This window comes from Morone saxatilis, unplaced genomic scaffold (assembly GCF_004916995.1).
Source record: "Morone saxatilis isolate NCDOM2014 unplaced genomic scaffold, NCSU_SB_2.0 Contig21, whole genome shotgun sequence".
Lineage (NCBI taxonomy): Eukaryota > Metazoa > Chordata > Actinopteri > Moronidae > Morone > Morone saxatilis.
This window is the reverse complement of record NW_023339774.1, coordinates 1781857-1798719: the sequence shown is the minus strand read 5'-3', so window position 1 is coordinate 1798719 and position 16863 is coordinate 1781857. Positions and strand designations below refer to the sequence as shown.

At 38.0% G+C, this 16863-nt stretch overlaps 1 protein-coding gene across 2 annotated transcripts; it reads right to left on the bottom strand.

The window, feature by feature from the left end:
* Positions 1 to 3206: 3206 nt before the first annotated feature.
* On the bottom strand, positions 3207 to 14731 carry LOC118333015 (leukemia inhibitory factor receptor-like). 2 transcript variants are annotated; one of them, XM_035668498.1, is made up of 19 exons: positions 14594 to 14725; positions 12918 to 12975; positions 12623 to 12819; positions 11655 to 11800; positions 11382 to 11544; positions 10967 to 11242; positions 10709 to 10835; positions 9772 to 9908; positions 9525 to 9670; positions 9280 to 9439; positions 9107 to 9168; positions 8227 to 8443; positions 7815 to 7997; positions 7619 to 7720; positions 7371 to 7529; positions 6877 to 7005; positions 6192 to 6285; positions 5990 to 6059; positions 3207 to 4807 (listed from the first exon to the last, which is right to left on the bottom strand). In XM_035668498.1, the coding sequence occupies exons 3-19, from the start codon at positions 12690 to 12692 to the stop codon at positions 4355 to 4357; spliced, it is 2694 nt and encodes an 897-aa protein (XP_035524391.1). In that variant the 5' UTR covers positions 12693 to 12819; positions 12918 to 12975; positions 14594 to 14725; the 3' UTR covers positions 3207 to 4354. The 2 variants fall into 2 exon arrangements, with proteins under 2 accessions (XP_035524391.1, XP_035524392.1); XM_035668499.1 differs by lacking the exon at positions 12918 to 12975 and having other exon boundaries at positions 14594 to 14731.
* Positions 14732 to 16863: the final 2132 nt, after the last annotated feature.

Genomic DNA, 16863 nt, shown 5'->3' with positions numbered 1-16863 from the left:
AGAGAGAGAGAGAGGGAGACAGACTGACTAGACGAGAAAAGAAAAAGAGGAGACTGAAAGAGTTAATTTTTCATATTTGAAACCACTGAAACATCCAAACATAAAGTAATCTGCACATGTTCTAAATATAAAAACATACATACAACATACAACCTGTCCAGGCTTCATGAGTCTAGCGTATGATGACTGAACATGGAGAAACATCACATGAACCTGCAGCAAAGGATTGGTTGAGATTATAAATACTCACATATGTCCGTTAAGGTTAGCAAGTTGGTTGCCACAACAGGACCGGTGCATTAAGCCCTTATTTATTTATTTCTCAAGTACCCACTTCCTCACAGGTGGAGTTTACTGAGTCTCAATCCTCAAAGATGAGTCTGGCAATTTTGTCAAAAAATAGAGCACTCCATTGTTGTCTAACAACTATTAAAAACACATCAGTGAGCTACACTGTTGCACTTGGTGACTGTTCCTTCATTATAATGAACACACACTGCAGTTTATATTGACCCAATCCCACATACACCGCCCTGCTGTCCCAAATACTCACTAAAACAACAAATGTGGATTAATCCGCCACTGAAAATAGTCCCGAATGCAACCTTTGGCTCCAGTTTAAGTGAAATTTGTTAAAAACTACAGTGCCCAGTTGCTCAAAAAATGTTGTGTGCGAATATAGTTTTTCTTTAAATGGAACTATATATTTGTGAAACATTTTTAAAGGTTATGCCTTCAGCAGGGACCAATGGGCTTGGGGCTGAGTGCCATATATGGAAGTCAGAAATCATCTTTAGCAATCCAAGTAAAGGTCCTACATTCTAAATTTGACTTAAGTACAAATTGTTTGTAGTAAAATGTAAATGTACTTAAAGTGCTAGAAGTGAAAGCAAAAGCAGAAAATTGGCTGATACATTACAGTATGTGACATTATTGCTACTGATGCATCAATGTCTACACAGAAATTTGTAGTTGTTACTGCTCAAGGTAGAGCTAGTTTTAACAACTCCAACTACATAATGTTGGGCAGTTTAGTGGTTCCAAACCTGGGGGTCGCATCCCTCCAAGGGTCAGCAGATATGTCTGAGGGGTCATGAGATGATGGATAACTTACAAACTTTTCTGTAGTCTTTGTTTTTTGGTGAAATATTGGATAATTGGACCTCTTTGACCCATGACCCTTTTCTGTGGTAAAACTGCTAACAACTCATAGACATCTGAAACATGAGGCTCCAACTAGATGCTGCTTTTTGCGAGGGAACCAGTGGTTTCATCTTTAATGATGCACTTTATATTATAAACTTATCATACACCTTTTTTAATCAGAAACTTAATAATTGACAGAATAAAAGTAACATAGAATTGAATCTCACAAGTACCTCAAAACTGCCCTTAAATACAACACGAGTGAATATACTAACCCAGTGTTTCTTAAATGGGGGTTCATGTTCCCTGGGAATACTTTGTACTGCAAGGGGGACTTGACCTTTTTGGTTTTTTACTGTAAATGTTTAGTCATGTAAGGAGAAACAAATTCAATATCAGAACAGTTAACAGAAACTTAAATTTCCAATTTGGATTGAAACAAATTTCTAATACTTATAGATGTTTACTTTTTATGTTAGCTGTACATACTTATAAGGATAGTGTGGATTTTAAATATCACTCATGCACAATTCCTAAATTAATAATACTATAAGTTCAATTCAAAACATAAATGGTATGTATACGGTTCGATAAACCACATTGTATAGCCCATTCAGAATTCCTGTTTTCAATGTGTTGTTAACCTCCAGAAAAGAGTTTGAGCACTGCCTCACTGCAATCCATAAGGACAAAGATCCTCAGTGAAGCGCAGGCTCGTGTTCAAACTGTGTAATAAATGCACAAAAGTGCAACTTATCAAAAAGATGCAGTCTAATGCAACTTAAATGACATCTCTGTGTTACTGCATGATGACAAAAAATTGTACCAAAAATGTGTTGCACTAGTCAGGGTTCAGTAGTTGACTGAAAAAATATTTCAAAGGAGGTACATCAATAAAAAAGTTGAGAACCACTGTACTAACCATTACTGTGGTACAGATCAGTCCACATGTAATCCTCTCATCATTAATGTAGTGCTAGCTCCCTCTAGTGCTGACAGAAATCCTTACATATTCTTCATGGTGCTTCTAAAAGATGGTCCTGTGTTCTGTTTCAGTGACAAACAGAAACAAATGTGAATAATGAAGCAGAGAATTTACTGGAGCAAATGAATAATGAATCAATGAAAGCTGCATTAAGCAGGATTGAATTATTGGGAAATAATGGAATATACCAGATTAACAAAGGTATGTCTTATTTGGAAAAAGATAAATGGAGTCAGATGTTCCCACATATCATCCAAAATACTCAAGTATTTCACACATTAAAAGTTTGTGTTTTATTGTTTTACAACACTGAAAAAATACAAAATACAGTCAATATAAGTATTTAATAGAAGTAGTAGTACATATTAGGACACACCTTAATCAGCACTAATGCAGCCAACTGGTTTTAGAAGTCACATTATTATTTAAATAAATAGTAGTATAAATGCCCCTGTATCTGTAGTAAAAAATGCCCCTGTATCGGTAGTATAAATGCCCCTGTATCGGTAGTAAAAAATGCCCCTGTATCGGTAGTATAAATGCCCCTGCTGTTATGGTCTTGGGGTTTTGTTGGTTATTTCCTGTTTTATTTCATAGTTTGCATTAAAGATGTTTTGAGGACAGATGGTAGCACTGAACTTATGTCTAGGAAGGCAGTATCCTCTAAACCTTGACTTTGTAATTCAATACCTGTGTGGGTCACAGACTTCTTCCTCGGACTGTCCTGTGTCTGTGCTGCTTAAATGACAATATATCCAATTTTGTTTTAAACTAGTTTCTATGTTTACTATTATGTATGTAAGATGTACATGGTTATAAGGATATTGTGGATTTGGGTCAGTTCAGTATCTAAGTTTTACTATTAGTTATTCATGTCTGATCTGGCCACTGTGACTCATGCCAGAAAGCATTTCCTGCACATGCAAAACTCCTCACTGGTTTCACAATTATTACTAACCTCAAGCTGGAAATCGATTTCCTAAGTATGCTGTTAGATAGTGGTACTAATTTATGGTTTAGGTTTTGATTCTTACTGTAAGAGAGAGAGAGAGAGAGAATTAAGACAGGAGAGTTTTCACAATTTTATTTTGAGATACAAACAGTAGTTCACATATGAATTGCATTCCTGCAATTTATTTACACACACACACATACATACACTCCAACTGCATTGGTAAAGCTTCAGCAAAGTCATTACAGTCAGTATTTTTAACATAACTTACAGTATAAGTTGCTTTATCAGTTATCATTGTCAGATATTGACAAAAAACCCGATGGTTTGAAAGAGGAGTGAGGGAGGCCATCTATGATATATCAAATTGGAACAACCATCACTCAACAAAGGAGGTGGTCTACGACATCAGCTACTTACAGTGATCATTGGTTTCCTGTTGCAAATGTTTAGGGGGAGTGGCTTTCTGATGCTATTCGAACATCCAACATTCACCTCTGACAGCTGGCCCCTTAAATGACTCTACAGAGGTTAAATGCCAGAGAGAACTGAAGAAGCCTTTTGGGTGAGAGGCTTCAAGAAAAAGTCCAGTTTTTAACTGGGCTGATTCAAACCACATCAGGCACTGCAACCAAAACTCCCATCCTCCCACTCGTGTGGGTAGTGCGTTTAAGCTGCAGTGGTGGCTGGAAAAAACGCAGTGACCTGCGGCAGAGAACTTGAAACAGAATTGTCTTTTGGAGAAACGCAACCCAACGTCACACTTTGCTTATACTAAATGAGCAGTCAGAGGATCACCAAAGTCGTTAGAATGTGTCCACTACTAGGTTGTCTGCTCCAAATTTCAAAGAAAACCTTTCCGTTGAGTGAGAGAAGTTACTTTTGGTCTTCATGACCTTCAGAGGACCCAATGATGCTACTTCTTGTTGAGGTAGCATCATTTGTCACACATGGAAATGGAGTCACACACAAAAAAGTGTAGTGTTAGTGTTAGAGAGTTGGAATGGGCTGAAATCCTTTATTTTCAGTGTTCTAAGTAGTTTCTATTAAGGTTTTACATGATGTCTCTTCAAATTGCAATTAGAACAAAGTGCAGGACACTTTGCTTAATAGTATAAAGTATTGTACAGATAGTTGTCATGCATAGCTATGCATATAATGACCTAGGGACGGAAAAGGCAACTAAATTTAAATTTAAATTTGTTTTCTGGCAGCATTATTGTATTTGTCATCCCGTTTACAACATATTATATAGGCTGTGCATGTAGCTGCTATTTGGAAGGTGACTGTGGGAGCAAAATGTAAGTGGGGTCACAGGACATATAACTCTGTGGATACACTTCTGTCTGGTTTACAGTGACTTCTTCAGTCTGAGGCATGTATCCACTGGAGCTTTTTACTAAATCTTCCCGAAGCTCAGGTTTTGGGTTTGACTGATGATCCTCATTCTGCATTATCAGGTTGTATGACGGGTTAGGAAATGTACTTCTGAATGGAGAAGATGGTAACCCTGGCTGAGATGGGAAGGTTGTAGTGGGTAAAGTGAGAGGTGGTGGGGTGCCGTTTTTCAGAGGTTGGTTGTAGTAACCAGTAGGAGTTTGTAAAAAAACAAAAGGCATTTTCTGTGTTGAGTGTGTGTATGAGTTAGAATGCACCTCTGCAACATCTGTGTTATTTTCTTCCCTATGGTGGTCATTCACGAGAGGACGACAACTATTTTCACCCTGAAACACAGACAAAATCACATCACATTCTTAGAATAGATTGGTGGTAGCTCAGTGTGCAATGAGGCTCGATAGTAGACAAACTAAACCTTATTTCACCAAATCTTAAAGGTATTTCGCCAATTAATGTTGCACTTTCATAAAGTTGGGGGATTTACAAGAAACATAGTAAGATAATAGCATGGGTCTATAGCCATGCTAGCAGCTCTGTGAAGCCGTACTGCAGAGGCACAGCTGTGCTTTGAGCCAAATGCTAATGTCAGCATGCTAACATGCTCACAATGGCAATGCTGATGTTTAACAGGTAATGTTTACCATGTTCACTGTCTTGATAGGCATAAGCCCAACTGGGGTTGATGGGAATATAATTGGAGGAAGGTAATCAGGAAGTATTTGGTTAGTATTAGACAAATTAAAATTATGGCCTCATGATGTTGCTAACAGAAGCTTTCAAAGTCGAAGGTGGGCCTCCCCAAGGGGGGAGACTCAGTGAATGGAAGTGAAAAAATATTACTTCAGTTATCAAAAGGATATCACATAAAATAGCTTACGTGTGTAATTTGGTTAAAGAGGTAGTTCAGAAGGAGAAATGTAATGGTTTCCAACGTTCCCAGTCAGAAACTAATGCATTAGTAGACAGACTTTTTTATGTGGTTTAATCTGGAGTTATGTAAAATAGCAATATTAGGCTATCTTGGCCCAATTGTTGAGTGTAGATGGGATCAAATAACATAATCATGATCCAATAGGCATCGAGGAATTGAGGGAAACTAGGGGGTGAGGGGGCCCACAGTCTCTGACTTTGAAAACCCTGGGTTAAAGGAATCCCCAGAGTTATTACAATTCACCCTGAGAGGGACATGAATGTGTGTAGATTATTTCATGGCAATCCAATTAGTTGTTGTTCACTAATAACTGTCAACCTCATGGTGGCAGAGGAGAAAAAGACAGGGAGTCATCAAAGTCATAAAGGTTCAGCAACAGCAGTTTAGTTATTTCAGTCTGGGCCAAAGTGGTCAACCAACAGATTAGCATTGCCATCCATAAAGCCGCATAACTAGCATGGTTAAAAAGAATGTTTAAAATCAAAGCATCAGAAGCAGAAATACTCTTTCTTTTACTTTCTAGTCTGTATACAACTGACAAGTAAACAGATCATAAGACATGGTCGTGAGAACCTACCGGTGACGTAAACCACTTGTCTGTCAACAACACTGGCTTTGGGATTGGAGGATAGACTTTGTGTTTAATACTGTTGGATGAAGAAAAGAATGCATAAAAATACATCTCAAACAAACGTTTGGCACCAATGTGCACTCACAAATAGCACCATCAGACGCAACAATTGAGCAAATTGTATAGAAAATTGTGTTGACTTGCTTACCATGCCCAGTGTCTGTAGCAAATGATAGTGATGAGGGAAAGGAGACCAAAAACAGTGACCAGGCAAATGATGACAAGCGGGATCAATTTATCAGCTGGTGAGTTAAGACAAAGATAAGAAGCCCAGATGAGAAACAAGAGTAAATCAAATAAAACCAGAATATTTGCATTTCTTGAAGAAAATGTGTGTGATTGCTGCATCTGCTCCTGCCATCACTACTGCTGCTCACACTCACAGCGTCTGTAAGACTCCCAGCAAGAAGTATTTGTGATTGAAATCTGACAATAATTGTCATAATAGAAGGCTGTATTAAAGAGATATTGCATATAGCAATCACACAATTAGTGTCACATTATTGGACTTGGAATTGGAGTTGTAGCAGCAGTAGTAGTAAAGGCTGCAATAGTATTAGTAGTAGTCAGGATTTTAACCATGCAGCTATGTATAGCCCCATTTCCTTTCATTGTAAACATTATGTTAAAAAAGCTTAACATTGTAAAAAAGAAAATATAAGAAGTATGCATGTCCTTAAAGTGCTGAACATTTTGGCATTTGAACGGTTTCTATGGCTGAAAGCTGGTAGCAATCACACACTAACAAATGCATTACTTGATTTTGTTTCCATTATTTCGCTAAAGAAACACAAAAATAAATGGTGGTCTGAAAGGGAAAAGAAGCAACATACTTGGTGTATTTAAGGTGACCATAATAGTTCCAGTACCACATTCTCCGACTGCTGTCTTTGCCTTCACTGTGAACTTGTAGGAAGTAATATTGAGGTTTCTTGCTCTCAGGCTGGTGGCTTTAATATAATCTAAAACAAGAGCAAGAGATTGTGTTACTAACAAACATCCTAAGGAACCCTCAGGATCACAGCTCTGCATGTCATGAATGACATCATGTGGAAACACACACAGACCTCAGTTCACATTTGTCTATGTGGTTGAAAATGTCCCGTCAGAGTGTAGTAATACAGGGTGTATTACTAGTAATACAGGGTGTATTACTACACTGTGACGTTACTGTAGGGTACCCTAGGTGCCACCAGATGTCAGTGAAAACAACATTCAACATTCTTGCTTTTTAAAGTCCTGATTTTGTGTGTTGGCAGATTCAGAAGGTGAGAGAGAGCATGTATCCTTCATAGCAACATCAGAAAAATAAGGTGTGTGACAATACCTGTGCTGACAGTGAAGCCTGTATTGTTGTCATCATAATACAGAACATAGCCTTGGATAAAGGCAGACTGTGCTCTTAGATCTATAGGTTCCCAGAATACCTCGACATCTGAATCCCATTGTTTGGTTTTCAGTGTTTTAAACAGGCCGTCTGGTATTCCTGGCAAAGCATAACATGGGTGAAACAATGTTGAACAAATTTATTAAGCAAACAGTGCACCACAGGAAAGTCAAACAATTCAATCTTACCTTTCTCCCTGACATAGCCCTCTCTTCTTTCAAGAAGCACTGGAGCTCCCTGGGTGCAGGCATATACAGACAATGAGTATCTCACTCCGTCTTTGAACATTTCTGGGAAGGAGAAATAACAAAAGAGATGTACTGTAACAAAAGGAAATGTAAAATTGTATATGTAACAGTTTTGTGGGCAAAGAAAAACACTTACTTGAAAATATACTGGCACTGGTTTCAGTAGGAGGCACTTTCAGCCATTCCACACTGCAATCCCCTATGGTAGGACACCAGTCCACTATATAGCCACAGGTGGCTGTAGGACTAGCAGACCAGGATAGGCTGAAGCCACCATTGCTGCCATTTATCATCTTCACTTCTGTTTTGTCTTCTTCCACTAGATAATGAATGAATAATGAATAATGTAAAAATACTAAAAAACACACTAGTCACACACCGTTACTTAAGTATGTTGAACATTTTATTTATATTGAACTGTGTTTTGTATGTTGGTGTGATAGGATTAACCTATTATTGTGTTGTGTTGTGAGTTAGTTAGCTGGCCTTTTGTTAACATTGTTATTAATGCAGGCATTCTTCTCACTGTCATATGCGTAGTTTCATACCTAGATTTAGGCTGGGGATGGTGATGGTTGACGGGGATGAGCTGCCATTTATATTCCTAGCTGTAACCGTGACGATGTACTCTTCAGTGGTGTCCAGATTTAGTTCATGTCTGTGCTCGCAGTAAGGCACAGTTCTATTTTGTGGTAACTCTGTGTTCCTTGCCCAGGTCACTACATAGTCTCTGATGTGTCCATGACTCTGGTTGGCCAGTGGTATCTGCACGGAGGTAACATCAGGACTTTAGCTGGAGATCATGCCCTCATCAACACCACTTCCTGAAGAGTTTATAAATCATAACCAATAGCTCTTATGGTTAATAAATCATGTTCTAATTATTTAAAGTTTGTATTTGAGAAATTAATTAGAACAACTTTTGGGTTGCCACAATGTGAAAAATTCCTCGGGCTAGTGAGTCATTAATTAAGAGTAACGTGTCATCCTTCCTAACAAGCCATCAAGCCTGCAGTTATCAATGACTTTAGACTCAACTTGACAAAATCAGTTAAGACTGTTTAAACAGACGAGAGTGTTGCGACTCGTACTTTGATGTTCACCCAAAACAATATGACAAATCAGCTTCTAAATTAGATGCAGCAATGTACAATATGAGAAAATCCCCACCCCCTATGTTTGTTGTTTTTTGTACAGACCGGTTTATTCTTGCCAGTGGTCGAGTGGTCGACTTGATGAACTAAGAGAGTCAGAGCCATTTTTCACAACTTGGCAACCCAATTTGTGTTCTTATTAATGGGTCATAACTGATGTACCTTCCCTAATAACTGAAGTATTAGGGAATGATGTATTCACCATTAATTACAATTTAAAAAGGCTTTATGAAAAGCAACATATAAGAAAGTAGTTCCCACTCATCTGACTTACTTTCCAAGTGATTATAGTTTGGCTATCCTTTACCTGCATCCACACATCAAGAGCATCTGGAACTGTGGGACAAATAAGTGACCAGAAAATGTGAAGGCTATCTATTGCCTTTGCAATATCAGTTAAATATTGTTTTCTATTGTTTAAAATTGTTTGTATTTTGCAATACTTACCATCACCCTTTGTGTGGAAGCTGACACTGGTCCATTCACTCCATTTCCAGAAATGTTGTGTTGTACCACATCGTACCCTCACAGTATAATTCCAATCTGGTATCAAGTCATTTAAAACTGCAAAATCAAGGCCAACTCCAAAGTTCTCCATGTGGGAACACTATATGGACAAAAACAATGATCAGAGAAAGATCTTACTTTAAAATCCTTGCTAGTGTCTCACCCTCCTCCTGTTGTCAACTCACTGGGGTATTTGTGCCACTATGGCTAACGTTAACTTGGCATGTTATACTGAGATTATTGTACTGGTGCACCGTCCACTCCCATTCCAGGGTGACATTTCTGGTGTTCACAGTTGAAGCCTTCATTCTCACTGGAGCATGCATGTGCACTGGAACAAAAGACAAACAAAATCAGATAATAAGTATCAATAGCAAATTTTGACACAAGAAAATGTTAATTTCTATATAATAATTAAAATGTAATATATACCTCTTTTGGTCAGGTCTGCGCTGTCTGAGAGCTCAACCCTTCCAAGCTTATTTTGTGCTGTCAGCGTCCAGTTTCTCTCACCAACATCCACTTGTACTTTTTGAGAGCATGTCGCCTTAGACCCGTCTTGACATTGGCTGAAATACAAGAGAGTGTAACTTTAACTTCAATACAGAGCTATATACTTAATTCTTTACCTCAAATAACAACTAAAGAAATGCCATGAGTTTAAAATTACAAATTAAAAAAATGCTTAGTTATTTAACTGAATACTAAATGTATACTATATTATATACTATATTTTACTTGACTAGAAAACATCTGTCTGATTTTAATTCCTCTCTTTCTTTAACATTTCCAGAAGGTAGATCCAAGCTGTTATTGTTGTCACTCCTCACAGCTTATCTGTCTTGTATCATGTGTCTGATCAATTCGGCAAGCTTAATTTTTTATCCTGATTTTTGCTCCAAAATTTACTGATCCAAGTTCAGAAACCTGATTTTTACTTAAAAGAATAGTGCGTAGGATTCAGTGCCATCTAGTGCTGCAGTTTCATATTGCAACACCTTTGCCTCACCCTTCCCTTCCAAGGAGAAACTATGGTGGCCCAGAAATGCACAAAAAATGAACTAGGCCCTGGTTAGAGCTAGTGTTTGGTTTGTCTGTTCTGGGTTACTGTAGAAACATGGCGGTTCAACATGGTGGACTCCACCAGAAGAAGACACGTTCCCTCTGTTGATAAAAACGGCCCATTCTAAGATAAAGATGGTTAAGAGGATAAATATCCAGAGTCAGGACTAATAGCTAGCTGCCAATAGGTAGCAAGAGCTGACCACACTGAGCTTCACAACGGCTCTTCAGAAATCTGTGGAGGACGTCACACAGACTACGTCCATTTCTAATTATACAGTCGGTGAGCAGGTATAGTTTTTTTTACCTTCCAAGTAGATGATAAACTGTTGCACTCCTGACCGATAACTGTGTTTTTCTTCCTACATTCCAGTGACATTCGACTGATTCCAGGTCTCGGGTTTCACACTGAAGATCCTTGTCACCAGGTGGGTCTTAGTCATGGCAAATATATAGATACAAAAAAACAGGCAGTATTTAAGACATATTTAGGACTCCAAATTAAAAAAAAAAAAAAAAAANNAAAAAAAAAAAAAAAATGTGTACAATACTGAGTCATACTCACAGCCAGTATAAACAGAAGCCCCATTTGTACTTCGCACTTTGTCTGTTTCACATATTATATTATCGCCACCGTCACCTGATGCTTGGTTCAGGTGGAAAGTCAAGGCATATATCTGATTTGTGATGTTGTAGGGAGGGTCCATATTATAACCATTCCGTTGAAGATACATTTTTTTGAATTTGTGCCCCGCTGGCAGAATGCAGCAGAAGGTGACATTTCTGCCAACCTCAATCAGTCTGTCCCGTGGAAAAACCGCTGTCCTATTTTTATTTATGTCTGCAAAAGCATAATAATAACACATATAAGCATCTGGACGAGCATCATGGATGTCAAATGTATGGAGTCCCTGAAAGGAAAGTGAAAAAAGAATTTTTGAAAACTTTGAGAAACGTTAATAAGAAAAAAAATCACTTGCCTATCAGGGCGTCCTCCAGACTAGTCTGTACTTCTATCCATGGGCTTTTGTGGTTTTTGTATCGGGACCTGAGCCTGACAGAAGCACAATCCAATTCCAGATCAGACGTCCCGTTCCAGGAATGAGTAGATCCTATCTGGTCACGCGTCACCTCAACTGTCGCCTGAAACATTTTCATAATCAAATTAGAGGTTGGCCTATGTTTGCTTGGCTGAAGCGGAGGTTACTGTTCTGGAAGTCAGCAACTTTGGTGTAATACTTGTGAACTCTTACATTTAATACTTGCTCGCCCATGATCAGAACCACCAGCTCATAGATTAGATCTACTTTAGGGCACGCACTGTCGTCCTCCCATGTTAACCAGATGATATGGTCAGTGCAGTCTGCTGTAAGAAACTGAGGTCCACAGTGCGAAACACCTGATGAAAATGATCACAGTACATTTTAAAGGACATCCTGAGCACAACATTATCCTGAGGAGCAAACCCACCTACAAAGTTATTTTCTTTTCTTTTAATTGTTTAAAATGAAATTAATTTGTTTAATCTGCCTCAGAGCAGTTAGGTTTCCAGTATGTTTTATCTGCTTTACTGTTTTTAATTAATTATAAATGGCTTTGTTGTGATTTGATGCCTTATTGCCTCCTGAAATGTTTTATGTATAAATTTAAATATTAAGTATTAGTATTGGCAAGAATCTGGCAATAAGATACAGGGGATACCATTCAATATATGGCAAAACTGTGGGAAAGTTGCTACAGTATGCTTGTATTTATCACAGTCCCTGTATCATCCAACATCATGGCCCTCAGTTTATGTTTACAACACTGCTATCTAGTGATTGGGGGTTTAAACACAAAAATCAACCAGAATCCGTAATACTTTAATAATCCCAGGTGGCAAATTATTTATTACAATACAGTGTTTTTGAGAATCGATATACAATATCACAAAACAAAATATCATGAGGGTATCAATATTTTCTTACACCCATATTAAATATACTGTATCTACTCATATTGCCAATAGCATGTTAGGAGAAGTTATGAGACAAAATTCAAAAAGCAGTTTGTTATAAAAGAAAACATTTGTTATAAAAGTCTAATTATTATTACAGTAAATGAATCTACAGTGAATGTAAAGTATGGCAATGTCTTCAATTATAAATTCACTTGGAAATTCTATAACATTCTTTTACAGTATCAGATATACTGATATTAAGTTAAAGGATGACATACTCACCATTGTTTTGTCCATTTCCATATTGAGTGCTCTTGCAGAACAGTGCAAACAGTAATAACAATGTGATCATTATATTCCTCCTTACAATGGCTGTTTGTGGTCAACTGTTGTTATTCCTTTAAGGTCAACCTGCCCTCAAGTCTTGGACTTTTATCATGGAAAAGGCATCCAAAGCATCCACTAATCACACTTGATACCTGTGGAAATAAATACCCTCAGTTTGTTAGCTGTCAAAATAATAAACACCTCACTGAAGAGCAGCATATTCTTTTTTATGTGGATGAATAATACTTACACGAGGAGGTCGACTGGTTGTTACGGATCTTAAACAGGGAATTTGTTTAATTTGAAGGCTATGAGGACGTATAATGAAACAGAAAAGACCAGCATCAAGTTACTCCCCGAAGAAACTCCCCCTTCAAAAGAAGCCTATGCCTAGAAAACCCATTTGAGGTTGGAGTACATAACGATTATGAAATCCATTTGGAATTTAAAGCAGGAAATGGAGCAGCTGCTGCTGGTAATTGTGAGTCACAGAGGCCAGATCGGACAGGCCTTAGTTGCACTCTGTTTTGATTCCTTGGAAATGACGACTCATACACGTGTTTTAGTATCTCAGTGTGGTGAGCCTTCATGAAGGCAGTAAGAAAATGGTTTATTCTGAGTATTTCTCATGTGTCACAGTGCTAATAATAGGGACAAAGAGGTTCTGTTATCAGTCTTTCCTCAAATCCTTTCTGTCCACACTTTGAGTTCCTCGAAACAACCCCTTTAGGGGGAGGTTTACCGGAAGAAAGTAAAAATAGAAGGGGAAGCTAAAGCCACTGAGTTACAGAGAGTTTGCATCTCAAAGGTCTCAAGTTATTAGAACGATATCAAGCATATAGCATATGCAACTCACTCATCACTTCATCCTCCCCTTCCAAGTGTGTAGGAGAAACTATAGTGGCTGTGAAATGCACAAAAAACATTCAAAGGCCCTATCTAGAGCTACGGTAGAAACATATGTGAATAATATGTTGGGTACTGGATGAACTGTCTTCAGATAATTAATACAAATAATCAGTTAGTTAAATTAAAAGCACAATCAAGAACTCGTTTGAAGTTATTGTTTTTTGTTTTTAATACATTGCAAAGCCAATATCTTTTGGAAAGAATAATTGCTACAAACTATTACAGCACAACACAAGTGAAAAAATGCTCAAGTGAATAGTGGGACTATATACAGCTCTAAATAAATCATATTTCAGTTCACTAAATGTACTGATATTTAAGTATTGAAATCTTTTTGTTTTGTCTTTTTTTTATTGTATTTACTCTACTCCTTTTTTTGCAGTTGTTTGTTTAATAAACATCGTAAATAAGACATTTTGAAATACATGATTATGTGAATAAATACAAAATATGTGATAAAACTTTAAATTGTGAAACAATCCAACAGTTTTACACCGGCTCTAGATAGTGACTTTCACATTTTTCGTGCGTTTTGCTGCAACCTCAGTTTCTCCCTTGCAGTTGGAAAGGGAGGGTCAAGCGAGTGAGCTGCAATCTGCCTCTACACCATTATATGCCACTAAATCCTACACACTGGGCCTTTAAGAAGTGTCTTCTTGCTGATGTCTTGTTTGTTTACCACATGCAGGTCATCATGTAATAGTTCAGTAATAGTTTCATAACCAGTTAAAAGTATGTTCAAACAAGAACATAACTGACCTCAATATACAGTATATATAGAATACAAACTCTGGTAGTCTCTTAGTTAAAGTGAAAGCTATGTGATCACACCAATGACATATGGTTCACACAGTATAACCACAAGGTGGTAATAGTTTAATCTCACTTGCAATTCAGGGTTAAATACCATACATTATATTTCATCTGGAATTACTTAATCTGATACAAAGTGGACTCACTGTTTTAGTCCTAAAAAGAAGTCTCTCCACTACGCCAAGACCCTTTTGTTGTCCATACCTTGGTAAGGTCCAGCGTATCACGTGTTAATCATCACAGTCCATGTGAAGTACCTGGGAAGGGATCTAAGAGTGCCATTATTTGTCCCTAGCTGTCGGTGAGTAGAGGAGACGCTGGAGAGTATGTGGATGTGAGGGAGTGTGTGTTAAGAGGTCAGTGACTGTTCACGGGTGGGCCGGGAATTCACACACAGAGTTGAGTTCAGGGTGAGTCAGGCTGGCAGCTGGCAGACAGAGAAGTGAAAGGGTAAATTAAGTGTCAGAGCGTGGCGATGAGTCCTTCTGTGGCGACAGGGCTCTCTGCCTCTTCAAACATCTGAGAAACACACAGGCAGCCGATCACCACATGTACAGCATTTACTGTATGTAGGGCCTTTCTAGTCTTCCAACCAGTCAAAGCACTTTACACATGTTCATACTGATGGCAGAGGCTGCTCACCAGAAACAGAAACTATTGCTCACACATTTACAGACCAATGACACAGCCTTCAGAGCAATTCTTAGCATTATAGAATGAGACAGTCGCTTGGGAAATGGCATTGTGAAATAAAAACAGACTAAACTTCCACATTTCCAAAATGATGAAAAATGTTGGATTGTTTTATAATTTCAAGTTTTACCACGTTTTGTGTTTATTCATATAATAATGTACAGTCTTATTTATCTATTTATTTAAAGAAGGCCGGCCAGTGGGTTAAACTTTTTATTAAAAAAAATAAACTTTTGTCATATTTGCTTGAAAAATTTCACTACATTTCCTGGAAGTAGTACATGCAAAAAGGAACAAGATAAATGTGAAAAAAAAATGTTTCGTTGAAGATATGGATTACTGAGTCTCATTTCCAGGGTTGGAACCTGTTTTTTTTTTGTTTTTTTTACAGATTATCTGTCTCATGTACTATTGTCAGGATATAGTGAAAGGTTCAGACAACGTGACAAAAGGTTATTTCTATAAAGGTTACCTGCTGCAGCTTTAAAGGTCTAGTGTTTAACATTGAGGAGGATTAATTGGCAGAAATGGAATGTAATATTTATAGGTATGTAAATCTTGCCCAAGGACACTTCAACATTAGTGGACGGCTCAAGTATTTGTATTTAAACATGTACAATTAGCACTGATTCCACTCAAAGCACTGATGTGATGTTTGAGGTACAGTAAAAAAAAATGTGCAGGAATGTGTAGGAGCTCTGTGCCTTGCTCAAGGACACAATGGTATGCCCAGGAAGTGAATGTCACCTCTCCAGCTACCAGTCCACACTCCGTACAGTGGTCCATGTTTGACTTGAACCGCTGACCTTCCAGTTCTTAAGCCAAGTCTCTACGGACTGAGCTAGCAATGCTAAAATGTCCAATTATGTAAAACAAACCTGAATGCTGAACACCAGATGATAACCTTGTCCACTGTCCTCCAATCCCTGAATACCTCAAAAACTACCAGTTGCTGCCTCTCTCTGATTTGCCGATAGTCACATAGTATCCTTCTTCATATGGATGGTCAGTGACCGCACTGAGGCAAGAGGTCAGATGTAGTGCACTTACTTTAGAGTTGGGTGGATACTGTTTCGGTGCCCATAAAAGCCACAGTGACTAAAATTTTTAATTACACGTGTCACGTCTTCATGTTTGTACAAGTTGCTGAAATGTTTTTTCAGCTGTTGTCGTTTTAGCATTGTTCACCTCCTGACCAGTGACCACTGAGAAATCACTGAAAATCATAGTGAACAAACTGTTTGTCTTGGTTATACTCTGGATTTGGACTCCTTTTAAGGTTTCTGGTGGAAGGGTTTGGAGGATATGCTGACTCTGAACAGTTTGAGATTAAAGCTGCAGTGGGTCATTTTTATATAAATTCCTTTGTCATATTTGCTGAACCTTTCGCTATATCCTGACAGCAGTACATGAGGCAGATAATCTGTGAAACAATCAGGTTCCTCTGGCTCCTCCTAGTGCTAACTGCAACTGTGTACTTGCACAATCTCCACCAAACCTTCCCGCACTGAACATGTCTACATTCCAATATTCAGTTACAGCTCGCAGCTTTAATTTTTTAGTAATTTTTCATTTTTATTTAGTTTTTTTTAGTTTAGGCCAAGCTGATCTGCACTGTAAATTTTAATGCTGCACTAATCCACTGCTGTACAAAAAAGCAAAAATAAAGAACTTGGACAGTTTAACTTTAACACTAAACCAGCTTTACAGCAGGGTACTGAGACTATGCTGAAAAGGAGATGGTGTTACAGTAACACTTAAGAAAGGACATAAACAGGAAG

Coding starts and splice junctions, on each gene's coding strand:
- LOC118333015 (XM_035668499.1), bottom strand. CDS start 12,692: ATGATCACATTGTTATTACTGTTTGCACTGTTCTGCAAGAGCACTCAA. Junction 9,909..10,708: donor GTTTATCATCTACTTGGAAG/GTAAAAAAAACT, acceptor CTTGTATTTCAG/CCAATGTCAAGACGGGTCTA. Junction 7,998..8,226: donor CATCCCCAGCCTAAATCTAG/GTATGAAACTAC, acceptor TTCATTATCTAG/TGGAAGAAGACAAAACAGAA.